Below are 23530 nucleotides of genomic sequence, written 5' to 3' on the forward strand. Positions count from 1 at the left end.
AAAGAAAGAAAGAAAGAAAGAAAAAGAAAGAAAGAAAGAAAGGAAGAAAGAAAGAAAGAAAAAGAAAAAGGAAGGAAGGAAGAAAGAGGGAGGGAGGGAAGGAAGGGTAAATGTATGTATTCTATGTATAACAGCATATTAAAAGCATATTACCATGCCCGTCAGTGAAGAGCATTTATTATAGTCATCATAATGAAACATCAACTATGGATTAAACCAAATACTGAGATAATAATTATATTGGGAGATACTTGGAGGGAAGGAAGGGCTAGCTCTAAGAAAGCAAAAATTCTCATGACAGATTATTAGAAAGTGGTAAAATTGATTATGCAACAGACAGCACAACATATATGCACATATGCACATAAGCATTCTTCAAGAAACTGGTTAAGCCATTTAAAGTCTTTTCAGATGGTCTGACTCTTTAAACTATGTGCATATATTCCTTTAAGTGGAAATGGAGAAAAAAGAGAAGGGGAAGGGAGAAGGGGAAGAGAAACAGTACTGAGCACCTAAACTAAAGTAATAAGAGTGGAGATGGATATAAGTGGATATAACTAAATATATGGAATGAGATGGGGGGTGGTCTACCAAAAAAACCCGAACAAACAAAAAACAAACAAACAAAAAAAACCCTCTAGGGTTCTGGCTTTGACAATATCCTTCATTTATCATTTAAATATAGTCATTTCTAAGGGTAATTTTTTATTATATTAGAGTAATGCCACTTCTACTTTTGACTCAAAATTAGGACAATGTTCTACCACTTCTTAAAAGATACTAACTGAAACAATGCTTTGGGGATGGCATACCATGGATGGTATGGGGATGGAAATACCATATCAAATTAAGAACCATTCTTTTATAAATTTTTAAATTTTTTCCTTTCTATAAAAGTTTGTCACAAATTATTTCCTGTCTTAACATTATTTAAATGTTAATAGTCCACCTACCAAAACAAAAAAGGCCTTCCCATTTTCCCAAATGTCATGAACATCATGAACTGATCCCTTTCTTTTCTATACTATATACTGTTTTATTAATTATATAGAATTCTTCAAGTCGAATGATTAAAAATATATGTCCCAAGACCAAACTGAGCTCTTTGACTGTATTTCCTTCTACACTCTAGATAGGCAGTAGGCACACAGTATATAATAATTTATGGACTAGGAAACTAAGCAGTCAGGCAATGCCTAATTTTTAAAAATTAGCGAAACTCATTGTATATGGATAATAAAAGTTTCAAATCAGTTTGTGTTATGGGCTGAACTGTGTTTTTCCAATATTCATATGTTAAAGTCCTCACCATCAGTACCTCACAATATTACTATATTTGGAGACAGGGTCTTTAAAGAGGTGATGAAGTTAAAATGAAGTTACTAGGTGGGCGCTAATTCAAAATGACTGGTGTCCTTAAAAGAGGAGATCAGGACATGGATACGTGCTTGGAGGTTAAGACCATCTAAAGACATAGGAAGCATATGGGCATCTATAAGCCAAGGAGAGAGGCCTGGTACAGATGCTTCCTTCATGGCCCTCAAAAGGAATCAAATCTTTGAGTTGATTCTTATGAGACCAACACTTTGATCTCATACTTCTAGCCCCCAGAACCATGAGAAATTCTGAAATAAATTTCTGTTGTTTAAGCTATCCAGTCTACGGTTCTCGGTTATAGAAGCCGTAGCAAACAATACAGAAGACAAAGGTCTTCCTCATTCTTCTTAAAAGGGTACTGCCATTGTCAATACACCCAGGAAAAATTGTTAAGAAAAAAAAAATTTAAAGACACATAACAGCTTTATGTATTTTAGAAATAATTATTTTTTGTCTATGCATAAAAGAAACATAGGTAATTATGTACACCAAACTAAGTTATCACTGGGCATAAGAAGAAAAAAAACTTCATTTCTACTTTACTCACTTAATTTATATTACTTGTTATGTGAGCATTTGTTACTCTAACAACTTTAAGATTTTTTGTCTACAAGAAAATGTGCCTACCTTTCCTCCTTTATACTGAAGCAAATTTATCAGTTCAAAAGCCACGAAAACCAGTATCAGTTGTGGCAGCAAAACTTACTTTTTGGCTGAAAAGGGTTGTCGCCCATCAAGTTGCAGAGTTGACTTTCTGTAAACTGTCACCTAAGTACTGACACATGATATCAGTCAATTTTATGAGTCACTTTAAGGAATGCCGAATATTGAAACATGAAACTTGGGGTTCGGAAATTCTTGGATCTAATTTTGATCTCGAAACTCACCATGTGACTCCAGACAAGAGAGCAATTTATATCTCAGTTTTCCTTCCTATAAAATAAAGATACCTAGTATTAGAGTGGATCTCATTAAATTAAATGTACACATACTTAATCTTTTTTCCTATGAAAAGTTCAATTTTTAAGTTTGATATGTCTGACATACACTTGCAACTCACTTTATATAACTGGTTCATTCCTGAATGAACCTAAATTTAGTAAATAAAATGGTGATTCTATTAAGCACTTACTACTTGAAGAAGTCTGAATTATTAAACTACAAATAATTTTTTAAAGTATCCTTTTATAAAAATGAGTAATCATTTCATGATGTATTGTTTTAGTAAGTCTGAATTTTCAACTACAAAGGGATATACTAATCTTTAACTGTAACCTATTCACATTTCAGATATAAATGTAATTATTTCCACAAGAAAACATAACTATTTTTTAATTAAATATTTCATTCATTCATTTTTATTTTTTTTATTTTTTTTAAAGATTTTTATTTATTTATTGAGAGAGAGAGAGAGAATGGTAGAGAGAGAGCATGAGAGGGAAGAAGGTCAGAGGGAGAGGCAGACTCCCTGCTGAGCAGGGAGCCCAATGCGGGACTCGATCCCAGGACTCCAGGATCATGACCTGAGCCGAAGGCAGTCGCTTAACCGACTGAGCCACCCAGGCACCCCATTCATTCATTTTTAAATCAGAGAGAGAGAGTGAGCACAAGCAGGGGGAGTGGCAGGCAGAGGGAGAAGCAGGCTCCCCGCTGAGCAAGGATCCTGATGTGGGACTCGATCCCAGGACCCCGGGATCATGACCTGAGAGGCAGGCAGCCGCTTAACTGGCTAACCCACCCAAGCATCCCAAAAAAACATAACTTTAAATAAATTTTAGTTTAGGGGCGCCTGGGTGGCTCAGTCATTAAGCATCTGCCTTCGGCTCACGTCATGATCCCGGGGTCCCAGGATCGAGTCCCACATTGGGCTCCCTGCTCAGTGAGGAGCCTGCTTCTCCCTCTCCCACTCCCCCTGCTTGTGTTCCCTCTCTCACTGTCTCTGTCAAACAAATAAAATCTTAAAAATAAATAAATAAAAATAAATTTTAGTTTATATATTTCTGATTTTTTATCAAAGACCTTAAAAAGGAAAGAAAAGTAAATGGACATATTTCATCACAGATTAATTCATTCAAAAATAACTACTCTTTGGGTGCTTGGCTGGCTCAGTCAGAAGAGCATATGACTCTTGTTCTCAGGGTTGTGAGTTCGAGGCCCAGGTTGGGTGCAGAGATTACTAAAAAATATAAAAATAATAACTACTCATTGCCTTCTGAATGCAAGATGATGTGCTGAGGTTTTAGGGAAAAAACAAAAATGAGTAAGTCATAGTCCTTGCCTTCAGAAATTTATAATCTAGTATATTTCTTTGGGATTGAAAAACAATTGCTATTAGAATAAAAATTATCAAAAAGAAATTTTAATTCATTTATTTAAAACAAGAATTATTCTGGATTCCCACATACACACCATAAATTTTATAAAATTTACAAATTTTAAAATAACTTTTAGTTATAAAGCAAAAAAAGATAAAAACTAGAGAGCAGACACCTAAAATACTAAAATGCACACTAATTCAATCTTTATATTTCTCCTTATCATCAGGCTGACACAAGCAAATTTTCTTGCTTTTTAGTTTCCAATTTATTTGGACTGCATTAATCCACAGGGAAAAATAACTATTATTTTAACTTCAGAATTTACTGTTATAAATGTTTTAACTACTATCACAGGAGACTCTAATGAATCTTTTTTTTTTAAAGATTTATTTATTTGAGAGAGAGAACACGAGCAGAGGAAAGTGCAGAAAAGGAGAGAGTATCCTCAAGCAGACATCCTGCTGAGCGCAGAGGCCCACATGGGACTCAATCCCATGACCCCAGATGATGACCTGAGCCAAAATCAAAAGTTGGATGCTTAACCTACTGAGCCACCCATGCGCCAAGACTCTACTGAATCTTGTGTTTAACTGAATTCACCAAGTTTTGAAGTCTGTTTAAATCTCATTAACTCGGGGTGCCTGGGTGGCTCAGTCGTTAAGCGTCTGCCTTCCGCTCAGGTCATGATCCCAGGGTCCTGGGATTGAGCCCTGCATCAGGCTCCCTGCTCGGCGGGAGGCCTGCTTCTCCCTCTTCCACCCTCTCTGCTTGTGTTCCCTCTCTCGCTGTGTCTCTCTCTCTGTCAAATAAATAAATAAATAAATAAATAAATCTATAATAAATAAATAAATAAGTCTGATTAACTCAATTATCTGAATAGTTGTAGCTTATCTCTAAACTAGTATCAGTGTTATGACTATGTCAAGGAGATAAATACGTGACAATTTTTGCTCATGTTAAGGACCTACTTGTTACCAAGAATACAGAATATTTTTCAAGAGCCACAATTACACAGCTTAAGAGACTCATATGTAATATTTTTTTATTTGAATAGTTATTGGGTTATAATAATGGTTATACTGAATATTAAATTGTTGACATATATATATTTTTGCTAAGTGATCATATAAATATCTCTTACCAAAACTCTGAAATTAGTATTCAATTTACAAATATTCAATTAATGAATGACTCATCTATATGAACAGACATCTACTGCCTATTATGATAGAGATGACTTTAAGATAACCTACTTCAAAAGCTTAAGGACCACAGTAAGCTACTTAGAAACCTCAACTGATATAGTCTCAAACACACTATAAAGCTGGAAATCCTCAGATGTAATTAGAGCATAATTTCAGCCTAAAGCTGCACTATGTAATGTAGTAGCCATTAGCCACATGTGACTATTTACATTTAATTAATTAAAATTAAATAAAATTAAAATTCAGTTCCTCAGTTTTACTAGCCCATTTCAAATGCTCAAAGCCACATGTGACTGGTGGCTACTGTATTGGACAGTACAGCTACAGAACATTTCTACTGGACAACACTACCCTAAAGAATCATTGCCATATTTTGTTCTGGTTAATAAACACTTTCACGGATTCCTTTGGCATCTCTGCCACTGAAGCATGCCAAAATTACCACCATAAAAACCTCTCAGGTCACCACTTCAGAATTTTGGTGGTAAGGCACGGAATTCTATGAAGGATTAAATCAGCTGCCACCAAAGTGGAATATCCAGCAAAGATATGCAGTGAGGGTCTCAAAGTTCCAAAACATTCTAATAGCTTCTACAGCTCACACTGAGCCCCAAAATAGCCAGAAAAAGAGAACACTCAATTTCAGCTACTGACTCATTTCATAACCATGTTTAATATTTAATACACTTGTTTCTATGAAGAAAAACATGAAATCCAATTAACTGACTAATCAAAGACTTTTTAGAAAATAATTCATTCACTGTTGGAGACTACTCATAAATAATTTTAATTCCTATCTTACTATTTTTTGTTTCAGCTTTTATATACCTAAAATTAAACAATATCTTAAATAATTTTTCTACAGAAATTTTAAAAATCAATGGAAATGCAGGTCTAAATTTTTAATTGCTTGAAAAATTTACTTTTATCCATTGAGAGATAGCACCCGATACAATATCATTGTGTTAAATAAAGGTAACGCATTTGACCTGGTACATAAGCACACAGTATGGCACAGGTGTGCTACGTACTAGATATAGTTCTATTTACTTTCTGATAAAGATTAAGCAATTTCACAAACCACAACTGTAGAGTCTGCACATAAAAAAAAAGAGCATTAGGCTAGAAGCCAGAAGAACCAGTCATAGCCCCAGCACTGCTACAACTTTCAATCAAATCACGTTACAATTCTGGGTCTCAGCTCTTAGGTCAACTAATAATCTCTACAACTTAATTTAGCTCTATACTTTACTGTATACTGTATACTTTAAACATTTATTAATAATAAACAGTAAAACATGGTGAAGAATGAATGCCACATTCAAATTCTGACTCAACCATTTATTATCTGGATGACCTTGGGAAAGTTAATCTCTGTGCCTTGCTTTACTATATGTATGTAACTTATTTGATAAAGTTATAGTGAAGATTAAATTAGATAGCAAACATAGAGCACATAACTCAGTGCCTAAGACACAGAAATCATCCAATAAATCTTAACAATTTTAAACTCTGTGCTTAATACCATTTTCAAGAACTCTAAGAACAGTTCACAATTTTGTTACTATACTAGAATTTACAAGCTATCAGCTGAGCATTTAGAAATTATTTTGTTTTTTAAGATCTTCATTACAGTAGTATTTCACATGATGAAATGTTAGCTTTGTAAGTATACCTTCCAGAATGTAGCTGTCACATCTATCCTACCATATTTTCATCTTTTTAAGAAGCATTTATAAACTAGTGAAAACACATAAAAAATTTTAAACCTTCATATAAACACACATACCTACAATTTATCAATACTGTTAAATTATATACTACTCGTCTCATAGAATAAAACAAGTAATTCAAAAATACCAACATACAAAAATTAGCATTTGGATAAAGTGCCTTATACTATTTCCATAAAAAAGAAAACTTTCATTTTACATGCATCAGTGTATTTTAATTTCTAAAAAAATCCTTTTTATTTTTTTTTAAGTTTTTTTTTAAGTTTTTATTTATTTGACAGAGAGAGAGAGAGAGAGAGCACAAGTAGGCAGAGCAGCAAGCAGAGGGAGGGGGAGTAGCAGGCTCTCCGCTGAGCAGGGAGCCCGATGCGGGGCTCGATCCCAGGACCCTGGGATCACGACCTGAGCCGAAGGCAGCTACTTCCGACTGAGCCACCCAGGTTGCCCTAAAAAAATCCTTTTTAAAAATGAGTAAGCAGCAAGTAAAATAAAAAAAATTGAGGAATATGGTGAATGGTTAAATTCTCCATCTCCCCAGACGCCAAAAGTTATTCAATGAAATAATCTGAGAAACTGTATTAAAAAGTTAATCTTTGCTTTTTTCTCATCATAAAAATGTTTAATTGGGGGCTTGCATTCCTAACCAAGAAATCAGCAACACGAAAAACCAGATTAACATAAAAGGGAAAATACAAAACCAAAATAGAATCAACTTACTGAAATTTTTTATTCAAAATAAGGATAGCATACATAAATAACGTTCAACTAACTCATAAATTTTGTCTAAGATTAACAAGCGAGCTGTAACCTTTAACAATTTTACTTATATACTTAGAGTTTTTCAGTGGAATGATTTGGATGACACAGGGTCATCAAAACATTGTCATTTTTTTCCTCTCACAAATTTCACAAGAAATCAGGTATTCAAATCATTCCACTGACTTTAAAGCTTTGGTTTATGTTCTGTTTCATTTTATAAACAATTCTTCAGTCTTTGTGACTAATGGTATACCAAAATGGAGGTCTACAATTTTAGAATTCTAATCCCAAATGAATAGAGCTTTAAGGAGTCAAAGTGGGTTGTTAACTATGAGCAACAATTTAATATTTCCAACCCTGGTTCTGTGATCTCTCAAGAATTTCCAACGATCTCAAGGTGATACTAGAAAATTCATTTTAATGTTCATTATCTTAAAAACATACACAGTCTTCTGAGGACAGAGAGTCATTTTAAAAATTCCACTTTTATATCACCTTAATATCCATCACCTATTGATTCTACCATTAAAATTAACTGTCACAGGGTTAGAAAAACAGAAAATTATGATGTGCACCCTGGCATATAAATCACACAAATACAAATCTTAAAGCATAAGCAATAAACCCCATAAAACTGAAAAAGACCCACAACTATTTCAGAAAATTCAGATGTTTAAACATGAAATTTTATAAAGAAATTAGCTTATTAAATTTATTTACAAACATTAAGCAGATGAAACCAAATTTCAAATCAGTACTTCCCACTTTTATGCCTCTTATTTTTTAAAATGATTTACTGTTAGAAAACTCAGTACCTATCTTTTTTTAGAATCAGTCCAGTTAACTGGTTACTGTTAAAAACTACAAACTAATTCTTGAAGACAGCACATTTCAACCACACAAAATGTACAATTAGAAACATCTGATCACTTAGCAGCTAAATACTATAGGCAAAATACTGGGGGATCATAGAAACTTTAGAAGATACCTCATCAAATCTTAACCAATTTCTGAAAGATTCTAATTTTTATTTTAAGCAGAATACTGTGTTCTGAAAATGGTCACCCCAAGAATAGGAGAAAAGGTCCCCAAAAGAGGAGACTATAGATATACAGTATTGTTTTTTAAATAAACCAAATATTTCAAATGTCATTTTAAAAAAAACATCATACGTGCAGGAATCTTAACAGTGAACAGGCAAAAGAAAGAGGGAACAGACTGGAACTCAGCCTTGAGTGGAGTTAAAAGGGAAAAGGACAGGACAGGAAAGGAAAGAAAGGAAGCATTTCATGAAGAAAGAACAGCATGTGCAAAAGATCTATGTCACAGCAAATATGAGAAACTGAAAAAAAAACACAAAAAAAACTAGTGTGAGTGCAAAAGAAAAGCAAGGGGGTATATGGTAGGAGATAAGACAGAAGTCAAACAACACAGCATCCCAGAGATCATGTTAGGAATTTTTCCCTTAACCTAAGAGCAATGGAAAGCCAATAAGGGGATTTTCAGCAAGAACTGATATGATCAGCTTGCCATGTGCAACGATGTGGATGGAACTGGAGGGCGTTATGCTGAGTGAAATAAGTCCATCAGAGAAAGACATGTATCATATGACCTCACTGATACGAGGAATTCTTAATCTCAGGAAACAAACTGAGGGTTGCTGGAGTGGGGGTGGGGTGGGAAGGAGCGGGTGGCTAGGTGATAGACATTGGGGAGGGTATGTGCTATGGTGAGCACTGTGAATTGTGCAAGACTGAATCACAGATCTGTACCTCTGAAACAAATAATGCAATATATGTTAAAAAAAAAAAAAAAGAAGAAGATAGCAGGAGGGGCAGAATGAAGGAGTGGAAATCGGAGGGGGAGACGAACCATGAGAGACGATGGACTCTGAAAAACAAACTGAAGGTTCTAGAGGGGAGGGGGTGGGGGGATGGGTTAGCCTGCTGATGGGTATTAAAGAGGGCACGTTCTGCATGGAGCACTGGGTGTTATGCACAAACAATGAATCACGGCACACTACATCAAAAACTAATGATGTAATGTATGGTGATTAACATAACAATAAAAAATTTAAAGGGATAAAAAAAGAACTGATATGATCAGATTTGTGATACGGTGTCAAAAATAACAGAATTTGAGTCTAAAACCAAAGAGACAGTGGTTTTATTCTATCCTGTCTTAATCGATCCCCACCTGGCTATGACTCTTTCAACTGTTAAGTAACAGAAAACCCAATTCAAACTGGCTTAAGCAAAAGAGAATTCCTTGGCTTATTTACAGAACTAAATACAGGTACAATTTAAACAATGATATGTAAATCTAGTTTTTCTATCTCCATTCCTGGGTTTTACTTTCTCTATGTTGTTTCTACCCTCAGAAGAGGCTCCCCACTGTGAATGACTATGCCAGCTCCAACTTTGGACACTAATAAGAGGACAAGCTCTGATTGGAGTTGACTGGGTTGGCTTAAGTCATATGTGCTTCCCAAATCCAATCATTATTGCTAAGGACTTGCTCCCCCTAGTACCAGAGACAGAGACCCAACCAACCAGCCAACCAACCAACCAAAAACAAACAAAAAACCCAGTAAGATAAAGATTTTCCCAAAGGAAAATCAAAGTATCTGTTACCAAAGTAGGAGGGAAGATGCCGTGTAGCAAAAACAGATGTCTATTATAATGACTTAGATTTAGAGCTCTGTCTAGGTCAAAAGACTAAAGATATTTAACCTAGGAAACATGAGACTGTGGAGTAGAAGTGGTAGAAGTACAAGCTATTTACAAATATTTTGAAGTTTGTCATGAGAAAGAAAAAAGAGGATAACATTCTTTGTGGTTCAAGTGATAATAACAATAACAATATTAGTAATATTTAACTTGTTTTGAGTAAACTAGAGAATTTCATTCCTCGTGTTGAGCTTCAAGACAACTACTTAATTCATTATATACTATTATGTTATCCTAATTACAAATTATGCTATTTATAATAACTTTACCATTAGCTAACATTAATTAAATGCATACATTACTTTGTCTAATCCTCCAAAACTCTATGATGTAGACACTGTTATCATCCTCACTTTACAGCTGCAGAAACTGATTTATAGAGGTTAAGTACCTTGCCCAAAGTAGCACATCTAAGAGCAGAGCAAGGATTCAAATCTAGGCACTTAAAAGGCCGGAGATTTCAGCCATATATTACTTGCCTCCATCAGAAACAAGACCAAAACTACAGGGAAGCAGATGTCATCTCAACATAAGAATAAAACAATTAATAGTTAAAATATCAGGAAATGAGATGAACTCAAGATGTGATATATCACCAAAGAAAAATATGAAATATTTTAAGCATTATATAATTGAAAATGGTCACTTTCAACATCTCCAAGGGCCCTTCCAACCCTAATATTATAAACATATCCTTCCGTTACGGGGTTGTAAATTTTTACCTAGACAGAGAGACAAACGGAATTTATTATTTCAGTTAAAAAAAAAAAACTGTTCTAATTGAGAATGTTGAATTATGAAATGCCATTTTGGTATTATGAATAAAGTCTTTTGGTAATCAACCTATCATACCCAAATATTTTCTAGAAACTTTAAAGTTCAATGTAATGAATGAAGCAACTGGGTTGAAGTCCAACACTGAGGATAAAATTCTTGAGTTTATTCAAAGCAAGTAAATTCCTGAAGAAAAAAGAATAGTTGATAATTTTAAACAATTTAAGTTGCATTTTAATAAACCTGTTTGATGTCAACTCCCAATATCAAGATCTACCTCACAGACACTGATTCAGAGCAAAATTGGAAATCTCAAATTATCATGATAAACCCATTTTTTGAAATTTTAACATTTTTGATAACACAAAATTGTTTAATGTAATATCAATAAATAGAAGGCCTGTACTTCAGTAGACTGCTTACGTCTACAAATGAATCTAAATCAGCGGAGTTGTTAAAAGCTTCTATGTAAAAGGAACCCTTCTTCATAAGGATATGGGGAATCTCTCTTTGCACCACGTCCATTTCATCCAAGTAAAACCCCTGCTGACCCTGATCCAGGCTGCAGTCCTTTTGCTCTAGTTATCCCCACCCATTCTGTCAGTCAAAACTAAGCTGAGCACAGCAATGCAGCTACTACATTTTCTACTGCACAGTATTCTGCTGAAGGTATCCAACTGAAGATCCCAATAACCCCCCCCAAATCAAATTACCCTTTCTTCACTTACATTTTCCTTATCTTCCATCTGTTTTATCCCAATTTCTTGAAACATCCTCCTCAAAAATTTTTTATATGACAATAGACTGGTTCTCTACCCACCTCCTCCTATTTAACTCTATACAGATTCTCCATATTCTCTTACTCCTTAAATAGTGTAAAATCAGGTTTTTCATAGAGTTTACTCCTCAGCCCTACACAAATTGTTCCCTAAATGACATATCTAATAAATCCCACAGTCTTAGCTACCAGTTCTCAATAGCAGCCTATAAAATCATCAAATAATAATCTCCAACCCTGACTCCTCAACTAAGTTCCAGCCTGTCATCTCATAACTGTTGAAAACTGCTATCTGGAAATTTAAACTCACCTCAAATTCAGTATTTCCAGAACTGAACATAACTTCTCCATAAAAATTAGTCCTAGAGCATTATTCATAATAGCCAAGAAGTGAAAACAAGCCAAATGTTCATCAACTGATAAATGAATAAACAAAAAGATATATCCATACAATGGAATATTATTTAGCAGTAAAAAAATGAAGTACTGATACATGCTAAATGGATGAACCTTAAGAACATTATGCTAAGTGAAAGAAGTCAGTCACATATTGTATAACTCTATTAATGTCAAGTGTCCAGAATAGGCAAATCCATAGAGACAGAAAGCACATCGGTGGTTGCTAAGGCCTGTGGGGTGGGGAAAATGGGGAGAGACTACTTAATGGGTAATGGGTTTCCTTTTGAGAAGCTGAAACTACTATTATGAGAGTAGTGTTGATGCTTGTTTAACACCGTGAGTGTACTAAATGCCACTGAATTGTACACTTTAAGATAATTTAAATGGTGAACCTAATGTTACGTTAACCTTACCTCAGTTTATAAAAATTAGTTCTACCTCTGCACTTCTCTTTTACCACCAATGAAACTGTCATCATTCTGATCTTGAGTCCTTAAAAACATTTAACAATTTTTTTTTTTTTAAGTAGGATCCAAGCCAGTGCAGAGTTCAACATGGGGCTTGAACTCACAATCCCGAGATCAACATCTCAGCCAAGATTAAGTCAGATGCTTAACCAACTAAGCCACCAAAGTGCCCCCTCTTAAAAGTTCTTTTCAGTGTTTCCCTCTTTTACTTATAGCTAATCAATTCCCCAGTCCTACCAGTCCTATCATCTTCCTTCAAAATATTTCCTACAACAACCCTTCACTTTCCATTCACTGCTTATTTGTTCAGGCCCTTAAAACCTCATGCCCATAGTAGATTTACTTTGTAAAATTCACTTTATACTCAGCCTCAGAGCATCCGGATCTGATTTCATCCATTTAACACAGAACCAACAAATTAATAATGTCCTAAAACTCTCCACCAATCCATGCAGAGCTGCGTTATCCTAGAAGCTTCCAGAATGCAGTGAGGTACAGAACAGGCCAAATGTTCTAGGAACCGGCACTTCCACCAGTGGTTGGTGCTGCCAGGCTACTCCTATGCTATCTAGCCCAAGAAAAGAACATGCAATCCTGAGATTACAAGGCTGAGGATGGACTGAGGGAAGACCAAGGCATCATATCCTACAAAATTAATATACAGCATCTGGCACCCAATAAGTATTACAATGAATGAAATGAACTTTTTGAGACTCAATTCCCTCATCTGTAAAGGACAGATGATAATACCACCCATCTCAAAGAAGCATTTTTCTGAGGATGAAATATGATCTATGAATATACTTTGTAATCTCTCAAATACTAGAATAAAAGATTAGAAAGACATCTCTTGTGTTACAACTTCTCAAACATAAATACCAACAATGTAGTGTCAAAAAAGTAGGGCCAATTTTCTTATTTACTTTTTTTCTATTCAATAAAATTGAGAGGTCTATTATTATTTTTACCCATGGACCTTAATAAAGCCATTTTGTTGATTAGGGCCTTTCTATCAGTAGTCAGCAATCCTTGTATAAAGTCAGATAATCTTAAATGCTGACTGGGAAAAGCAAAATGCGTAAACAAAGCAGGAGATACAGATTACCTACATCTAAAACACTCAGACCCCTCCCAAGCCCTTCAGGTTTTGCTTCTCAAACTTGCCAAAGGAACAATTACGCACAAAATAAGGAACACACAGGGGTAGAGCCTAGAAGCAAGGAGAAGATTATTTCATAGACTAATGATCTTTGCTTTGGTTAACAGCCCTCCAATGAAAGTCATTCAAGCAGTTGTCATGCTGAAGAAATCCCAAACCTAGCAAAAAAAGAAAAAAAAGTTATGTGTTTGATTAACGTCTAATGATGAAATCTTAGAGGTCCACAACCCCAACCTCAGAAATTTAAGATATATTAATTTACTTAAAAATTACTATAAACCCATTATATATTAAAATAAATAGTTGTGTGAAAAATATTTTCCAAAACAAAAAATTTAGAGCGGCATTGTTTTATATTATTGCAAAACCCATTAATAGCTTTCTTAATAAAGACAGCTGTGTTCTCTTATCTGCTTCTACATTTAATCTGTTGCATTACATTGTTCTATTGAAATGAAGAAAACCCAGCCTCACAAGGTAGGTAGGTAGTAAAGGGAGGATCTTATAGAACCCCTGAAAACACCTCAAGTCCCCAAGACCACAGCCAGAGAACCGCTACACTACATAAATCAATTCAAAGCCTTTGTTTAAAAAGGCGAGCTAAATTACTATCCTGGCTATACTGGCTGGTCAAAAATTTTGTATATACCAATCCAAAGAGTAAAATAGTAACTTTATTTTTTTTTAAAGATTTTATTTATTTATTTGAGAGAGAGAGAATGAGAGATAGAGAGCACGAGAGGGAAGAGGGTCAGAGGGAGAAACAGACTCCCTGCTGAGCAGGGAGCCCGATGTGGGACTCGATCCTGGGACTCCAGGATCATGACCTGAGCCGAAGGCAGTCGCTTAACCAACTGAGCCACCCAGGTGCCCTAAAATAGTAACTTTAAACAGGGAGTATTCACGTGAATAGTACAACTCTAAGAAAAAGCATTTATCAAGCAGAGTGTAAAGCAAAACATGTACCATTCCAAAAACTCACACTGTGCTCATCATGATGTACTAAACCAAAAAAGCAGAAATGTTTGCAATAAAAAATATTTTTTGTTTAATCCAGTTCACCAAAAAGCCTAAATATTACACCTTGATCCTACAGGGTTTCAGTTAATCATTTTTTTACTGCAGATGAGCTCTGAAGGTAAAGTTGGGAAGGGAAGAAAAAATGGTAACAACAAAAATATTTTGGAACAGAAACCTCAAGGGATAACTTTCTAAGTACTACCTACATTCATTAGAGATGGAGTGGAAACAGCTGAAAAAACTATCATGTTACTAGATGGAGAGGCAGGGAGGCTTAATATGTGTGTTGGAAAGGGGTGGAACTCTATCTAATGGTCCAAATTAACCATTAACTTTCAATATACTATCAGAATCCATAGAAACAATTTTAGTTTTTTTCTTTCTTGAGTAGTTCTAGTTGTAAAGATTGACATTTTATGGCTTTTATTGTTTCCTAGAAATCTTCAAACATCTTATTACTTTTAAATAGAATAAAACTCATTGTATTTTACAATTACTATGTAAGCTTATAGATTCCTTTTATAAATCTAAGATGCATTATGTGATTTCAGTGATTTTGTTTTTCCTACCTCTTGAAATATTTTGCTAATTCCATCATACTAGGTATTACTTCACCACTGCTAAACAAATATTCCCAACTATGCTTACCAAAAAGAATCAAAATAAGAAAACATAAGAATGATTTAATTGCCTAGAAGGATAATGCAACAATGAAATAAATCATCACTATGCATTATCTTTCACTTTTCTTATCTTTCAGTTTTCTTATTGTTTTGCACAAAATATTGCATCAACTTTCAAAAACATATGATTGAAGACATCCTTGCAGTCTGCAAAAGAAAAAACTTTACTTCTACCCTTTTATGTTGCAGTACCTGGTGACCTGGGGATTAAACTAACAAAAAACAGATTAACAGGAGGAAAAGCACATAATTTTTATTAATATTTATATACACGGGAATTCACAAAAAAGAAGTCAGTCTCAAAGCAGTGGTCAGATTCAAGGTCTTATATACCATTTTAACAAAGGAAAGGGGATTAGGGCTTTGAGAGACAATAAATCATGGAGAAGTAACTAGAAAATACACGGGAGAACTAATGGAAGATAAGGGTTATTCTCATTAGGTCTGTTTATGCAAACTCATCTTGGTATTAACTCTCCATCTCAAGTAGTAAGAATCACTCTTCCTTTCCTACCACAAGGCGGAAAAAATATCTTCACAAAGGGATATTTATGACTGGCTTTCAGGCAGGTAACAGGAGGACAGAAAACAGTTTTTGTTTCTGTTAATTCTAAATTGCAGTCCACTCAAAATAATCCTTAGGTCAAAGTGGCATATGCTAGTGCAGAATATCCTGATCTACTTCATCTGTCTTCAGTTTTCACCGAATATAGTTAAGAACTCAGAACTTTTATTTTCTGCCCATTATGGAACAGAAGAAAACTGGCAGAGGTCACATTTCACAATTATCAGATGAATCTAAAAATGAATGCAAAGATAGACAGCAAACACCTTAGACTCTAATGATGAAATGTGGGAAATCTCAGACTGAATCTTCAGAGGAGAGTAACTTGATACAGTTCATAAATGGACAAGTGTTGAATGCAGAAATATATGAAGGTGACTAGAAGGAAATAGATGATGTGGAAATTTTTAAAATTCATTGGATTGGTTATGCTAATTGGTATCTACAAATCTAGAACTGAAAATATCTTGCAATTATGAAGCAAAGAAGATGGCCAGCCTCCCTTCAACAAAATTAAGAGCCCTCAAAGCTTCAAAAAATTCTTTAAGTAATGCATCTAATGATGCACATGCAAAAGCCCCGGAATGATAAGCTAGAACTTATCAGAAGTATTTTAAATCTCAAATCAGCATTTACAAGATGGATGGTTCCAGGTTCACATGACAGCTGATAAGTAGTCGCATTCAGACAGTGTTGCCCATTTCAGGTACATATACCTTCAAAACCTGGAAAATGTACATAAAAATCCAGGCAACATGGGACAGTGAAACATCCTAAGCTTGAAAGATGTAAATCTACACAGAGCATCAGAAAAGGAATAAGAGCAGAACCAAGATTAATACAAAAATTACAAGAATGGGCAAAAGAATTTAAAATTTCTGTCAGAAAGACAGCTTGTGACAAAATTTTTTAAGTGTAGAACTGGCTTAGTATTACAGAGCAAGAAATTTTCTTGATTTGGCAATATCAGGAAGAATAGGGTTGAACTTCTATGGGTTTTCACACATGAAAAGCAAGAAAAGTCAATTGCACATAATCTGGACTTCATACATATTTGATGATTCTTACTGTCCTAAGAAAAACTAGTTTTTCTTCTCAGCTCAACGCATTCTCAAGCATAAATGAATTTCAAAAACCCTTGCAGGGGCACCTGGGTGGCTCAGTCGGCTGAGCAACCAGCTCTTGATTTCGGCTCAGGTCAAGAGATCAGGGTCCTGGGATCAAGCCCCGTTCTTAGCAGGGAATCTGCTTGAGGATTCTTTCTCTCCCTCTCCCCCCACTCGCGCACTCTCCCTCTAAAAATAAATAAATCTTAAAAAAAAAAACCTTGCATAAATTAACATGAAGAGAGCCATATTATAAAATGAGACTACAGGAGAGGTAGATACACTCATTAAGATGGTCAGAATCTATACTTGCAAAGGAATGACATGAACTATGATTGATAATAGTGCAGATAACTCTTTTCAGTGTATGGGAAAAGCTTCAATTACCAAGAATCTTCCTCATGCAACTAAGAAAAGAACTTGCAGGAACTAGGAAGAGAATTTTGTCTAACCCTTCAACCACAACGTTTTTTTGCACAGATTCTCAAAATGGGAAGACTAAAGGAAGATGTTCTTTGCGTGCATATAAAAACTAAAAACGTGTGCATAGTCACTGTAGGGGTGGTATGCAATTAGATGCATGATATGTATTTGTTTTTCATGTCTCAAGATACATACAAAGAGACTATGTTTAAATTCTAATTAAAAGCTCTAATGAGTTGTTTTATATTATCCCTTTATTCTTCTATAAATTATATAATGAAAATTATATAAAATAATTTAAAATGTAAAAAAAAATGAAACAGTTCCTTTAAATCCAGATGGTGAATAGCAGTAGCTGTTTTTCCTGGTATAAAGATAGTTAAGAGTCCTTAAAAGAAAATTGCTTTGTAGAAATGAATAGAAATTCCAAACACACGTTTGATACAAATTACCAAGTAAATCATTATTTATATCTTTAAAATAACCTGACTGAAAAATCAGATTTTTTGAGTCCTTTGAAGCAGGAAAAGATAAACTATCCAGGATTATATACTTAATTAGTGAACATGTCATAAATATATCTCAACTTTCAAAAGTTACTTTTGAAATGTAACGAAATGTTGTCAATAATCTCCAACTTCCTGTCACCTAAAGTATAGTTTACTTTCTATTTACCAGAATTGTGATTCCATTCAGATACATCCCCTGTTGAATTTGTACAGAAAAAAAAAAAATCTTGGTATGGTTCTAAATGTTCTCTTGAATAAATAAAGCAAGTGTGGGAGAGGAGTGTACAAAAATTATCTATTCCTTTTCTTTGCCTTCCTCTCCCCTACTAAAAAAGCCAATTCTGAATAGGAAAACACTGGACTAAAGAAGCAAGACTGGAATAGACAGCTTAACTGGTACGAATGGGTTGAAGTGGAGATGCTGAGATTTGTAGTTCTCCAACATTTAACTCCCTCAGAACTTTCCTATTAATCACAGCTCGTTACCACTACAAGGACCCTAAGCAAACTTTCAAAGAAGGCAGTCTCTGACAACTACCTTCTAAGCCTCCTCTCCCCTAACCAGCCTAGGCTCTGATGCCAACGGGTAGCAGCAACTCCAAGTTCCCTAAACTAAGTTGGTCCTATCCTCCAAAACTGCTCCTTTCCTTCACCCCCAAACACCCATTTCTAGAGGACTGCTCCCAATGATCTCATTATCAGATTACTGCAGGTAAATTCATACCAATACTAATGCCAAAATATCACTCCCTACATTACTTGCTAATTGCAAAAGAAAAAGCTTAGCGTGCAAAGATAGTCTGTCACCATTTTATTGGCGAGATCAAATTTAGGATTACTAATAGGATAACAGATAACCCTCCTTTATGTTCCTTCTGATGCTGTATAATGTTAGGTACACTGCATGACTTAAGTATTCTTGCCAAAAATATTCAGCCTGATCTACACAAGCCTTCAGATCTAACTTCAAGTTTACAGAAAATACAGGGGATAGAAGGTACAATTTAAACCTAATGAAGAGAAAACTTAGTAAAATACAGAATGTGGGTTATTCTACAAGACTACTGGTAGCCTGGTCTCTACAAAAGGTCAATGTCATCCCCAAAAAAAAGAGAGCGAGCGAGAGAGGGAACTACACTAAATTAGAAGAAACTAACAGAAGCAAATGTAATGCATGATTGGATACTGGTTCCAAAATAAGTGACTAAAAAGGACATTTTCGGGACAATGGGGAAAATGTGAATACATACTACATACCTATATTAGACTGTAGAGATTATTCTTAAGTATGATTACAGTATTGTAAAAGTATTATACAGAAAATTGGTCTTATTCTTATGACATCCATATAGATACATCGATAGGACTTAGATGTGAACTGTCTTATCTGCAATGTGCTCTGAAAATGTTCACCAAAAATCATGGAAGATAGGCAGATAAAGGAAATGTGGCAAAATGGCATCACTTTAAAAAACTAGGTGGTACATATAATGTCCAAAATGGGCTATTCTTCAACTTTTCAATACGTTCGGGGAAAAAAAAATAACATGAAAACTTCAGCAATAAAAAGTTGAAAAGCTAAAAGTAAACTCTTAAAAACAAAAATGTAAAAGGAGCAGCTGAATAGTATTTCTTAAATTTGTAGGTGAGCCTCCTTGCTTCTCCTGTCACCTTATTCGCACAAAAAAAGAAATATAGAGAATTGAGCACGGAATGAGGAATCAAAAGACCTAAGTTTCTAGAAATGGTTCTATCACTTCCTAGCCATAACCTCATTAAAGACGTCTCCCTGAGGCTCTTTCCTCATCTTTTCAAACAGTTCCATAAACACAGACCAATGCAAAAGGGGTCTTGAGGTACAAATCAAGCATATCAATGACAGATACAAAGGCAAGATACAATTATAACGGTATTTGTACTGATGTTTTAAAACGTCAAGAGCATACAGCCCTAACAATTCTCTAAGCAAACCAGTGCCTTCAATGGCACAGCTAGTTTCCACTTCTTAGACAGCCTGAGTTGTCACTAATCCCCCAAGGCAGGACTTAGCACAAATGCTAAGAGGTGGCTTTTGTACTTTAAAAACTCTCCTCCTAGGTTTCCAATTTTATGTCTAATGGCACTAAAAGACGTCAAATTCTTAAGACCCAGTCCAAATCTGAAAACAATAAAGTTTAAGTTCACAGAATTTTAAAAAAACAAATCTTTGCAAACAAAGAAAACCCCTTGGACCAAGGTCTTCCCGTGCTTGCAGAAGCGGGTTCACTTTGACGTTTCTCCTTAAAAGCCTTCAAACTTGAGCTAAGTTGGGAGGAACTCCCTCCATCTCTAGAGCAGGATAAAACCTCAGAGTGAGCTCATTCTTTCCGTCTCAGTAAGTAAAACCTGAAAGCTCGGTCAGTAAATTGTGTATCCAACTCCACGTTTCTCCTCAGGGCCCTTCTGTAGACAATAACGGGACTTCTAGGGCAGAGCAGGGAAGTCCCTTTGACAAGAATGAGGGTGTGAGCGTGGGATGACTCGTCACCTGGGCGGGGGGTGGGAGGGGGAGACAAGGGCCCTCGGGCCCGGGATGCCCGAAAGTTCTGAACCCCCTTCGGTCTCCGGCTACCATGAAGACACTCCGGGGAGCGCTGTTGTTTGGGAGCATGGGTCCCTGCCAAATATCGGCACAAAATGTACGGCGGACCGAAGGGAGTAGCAGAGAGAAAAGCCAAACCCAGGCTGGGGCAAACAGGCGCAAGGCCCTGGGAGGCAAGGTGGTGGAGGTGGTGGAGGTGGTGGAGGAGGTGGAGGAGGTGGAGGAGGCGGAGGAGGTGGAGGAGGCGGAGGAGGCGGAGGAGGAGACGGAAGAAGAGGCGGCAGCGGCCTGCGCGGCTCCGGCCTGCCGCACCGAGCCGTCTGCCGCGTCGCGCCGGGATCCCTCCCCCGCCGGGGCCGGCGCAAAATGGCGGTCCGGCCGCCGCCGCGCAGCCGGTCCACTCCCCCGCGCCCTGGGCGCTCTCGGCAAAGCGCGCCGGCCTCGACACCCCCGGCCCAGCGCCCCCGGAGTGAGGCGGCGCAGGCCGCGCGGGAGGGCCTCTGCCTGCTGCAGCGCGGGGCGGGCGGGGGCGGGGGGCGCTTACCGTGAGCGGAGCGGATCGGCCTGACTGGGGCCCTGAGGAGGAGGAGAAAGAGGAGGAGGAAAAGGAGGAGCACGAAAAACTACACAGCGGCGACGGCGGCGGCTCCCATTGCGGAGCAGCAGCTGAGCCGTGGGAAGGGGGGGTGGTTCTCGTGGAGCCGGCGCGCTGCCTCATGGGTAGGCTCCGGGTCAGCCTCCGCGCGTCCGGGCTCCCTTTCTTCTCGCCGACGCGGGAGGCGGGCGCGGGCATGTGCGTCGCGTCACAGGCCTTCGAAGGCCGCGGCGCCCCGCCACGCGCAGGCTGCTGGCGAGGGCTAGGGCCCGGGCCTGGCGAGGCTGTGGGTGGCCACCTGCTTACAGGCCCGTCCGGGGCAGCGATCCCGAAGTCGGGGCTGCACCTCAGCCGAAAGCGTGGGAACGTGAGTTCCGGGTCCTCCCTGTGTGTAACAGACAGTTCTCCGCAGGCTTGGAGAGTAAGAAGGTCTAGGAAGAGAGGCGCCATTACAAAGAAATACTGTGCCTGTGAGGGGCGAAGACATAAGCCAGAGGACAAGTAGAGTCGGTTTCTTTTAATAATTGGCTAATTTTCCCATATTTGTTTCAAACATTCGATGTTGCTTGTGTCTCCTTTAATTCCTAACTCTGACATATGGATCCCTGTAATAACTTTAAAGAAAAGTTAAAATAAATGCATTTACGAGAACACTTAGCAAGATACTGCTTGCATAAATAACTTGCTACACCTTATATTCTGATCTGTAAGGGAAGTTTCCTCTCCCAGTTGTCCTCACAAGATCAGTCTTGCTTCCTTAGATCCTTAACACACACACCAATCATTGCACAAACTCATCACTGAATTGAACTAATTCCTATTTGAATTAGTTTCTTCTTTCTCATCCAGACAGCCCCCAGCTTTTCTATGGTGTTTAGCATTACAGTCACTTCCTTATTGGTTTACCACCCCCAGATCGATCTTACCAAAAGACCACTTAAATTATCCCTAGACCTGGAATGGCTACAGGTAACCATGACCTGCTCCGCCCCAACTGTGCCAGAGATAGTCTATCCAGCTTTCTCTTTCTTGCTGGCCCTGAAAGTAAGCTTTACAGGAAAAGAGAATAATCAAAATAACAAACTGGAAATCTAGAAGTTCAAAAATCTTGCCGTATTCTTAAGTCATTATAGTTCAGATATAGTTCTAATGGTTTGCAAAGCATGTTATGGTAATGAAAATGAACTGAAGATTTCACTCTGTGTTCTATAGTTTGGTCCCAGGAGTAGAGACAGAAACTTACGTTAGACCGTAGAGCTAATTTAAATCAAGGGGATGATTAATGCCAACCAAACTTACTAGAGACTGATGTACAAACCAAAATTCAAATTTATTCCTTTTTTTTTCTTTCTTTCATGAAAAGCATCTGCCTCGAAGACCAGAAAACTCGGGTTGACACATTTTCACTCGAAACATTTACATGAGAAGCCAAATTATAAAAGACTTCCAATGAGTATGAAATCAACACACATGAAGTAATTTAGATGACTTTTTTGATGACTCCATCCTTAAAACTCCTTCCATGGCTTGTAGAATATAACTCTCTTGGCTCTCTTGACTTCCTATCCACACTTTCCTATCATTTTTTAAGAGTTTCTCTTCCTCTGACTTGTCAATTTTCTGCCCCTTAACATTCTGTACCTACTTTTTAAGTATCCTCACAGTACTTATTCTCCTTAAGTGAGATCATGCTCCACACCCTTCCCTGACTGTAATGAATATAGGTGATTGCCCATTAGAATTACCCATACCTCCCTTTGAACCAGTTTTTGTTTCAGAAACCAATCAGAGTGAAGCCCAGGATTTTTGTTTGTGGGAAAAAGAGAAGTTCTTTCTCTGGATGATATGGCATTGGCATTAGAATGTGAATACTGGAAGAGCTACAACTTTTTTTTTTTTACTAAGGAGAGCCAACTGATAATAAAGCTAACAGGTGGAGGAGGAAGGGCTGGGTCAATCAATCATAAGGAAAGGAAGACAATCTCTGAGAGCATCATAAGCCTCCAAATGAAACCCATTCTAAACCCTGTGCTACCTCTAGACGTCTCTGTTATATGAGTGAATAAATTCCCTTTTCTGTTTAAGCTGAAGGGGTCCAGAATAAGCCTCTGTGACATAAAAATTATTTTTAGGCTGAAGGCATCTGAGTTTCTGAAATCTCTTATCTACCTAAAAGCAGAGCCTCCCAAAAGAGCTCAATTGTCATAAATCTTCTCCCAGGGAGCAACCACGGAAGATTGGCTCTTATCATCAGAGACAATGAGAATTGTCACCACACCTAAAGAGTCATTGTCACAAAACTATCATATCTCCCATCTATTCTCCAAAGGTCCCATTTATCTTTCCTAAA

General features: G+C 36.9%; 1 protein-coding gene across 9 annotated transcripts in view; it reads right to left on the reverse strand.

Annotated features, from left to right (window-relative positions):
* Positions 1-21509, reverse strand: part of ZNF280D (zinc finger protein 280D) — a 131076-nt gene extending 109567 nt beyond the window's left edge. For 3 of the 9 annotated variants that reach the window (XM_073877061.1, XM_025883947.2, XM_073877063.1), the window contains exons 1-2: positions 21130-21509; positions 2265-2310 (exon numbers count right to left, since the gene is read on the reverse strand). In XM_073877061.1, coding sequence (XP_073733162.1) covers positions 2265-2310; positions 21130-21378 — 295 coding nt within the window. In that variant the 5' untranslated portion in view covers positions 21379-21509. Of the gene's footprint in view, positions 1-2083; positions 2153-2264; positions 2311-21129 lie in introns of all 9 variants that reach the window. The other 6 variants (XM_073877064.1, XM_073877066.1, XM_025883944.2 and 3 more) reach the window with 5 other exon arrangements.
* Between the last annotated feature and the right edge of the window lie 2021 nt (positions 21510-23530).

This window comes from Callorhinus ursinus, unplaced genomic scaffold (genome assembly GCF_003265705.2).
Source record: "Callorhinus ursinus isolate GAN/ISIS: 27379988/994484 unplaced genomic scaffold, GSC_fseal_2.0 scaffold25, whole genome shotgun sequence".
NCBI classification, from domain to species: domain Eukaryota; kingdom Metazoa; phylum Chordata; class Mammalia; order Carnivora; family Otariidae; genus Callorhinus; species Callorhinus ursinus.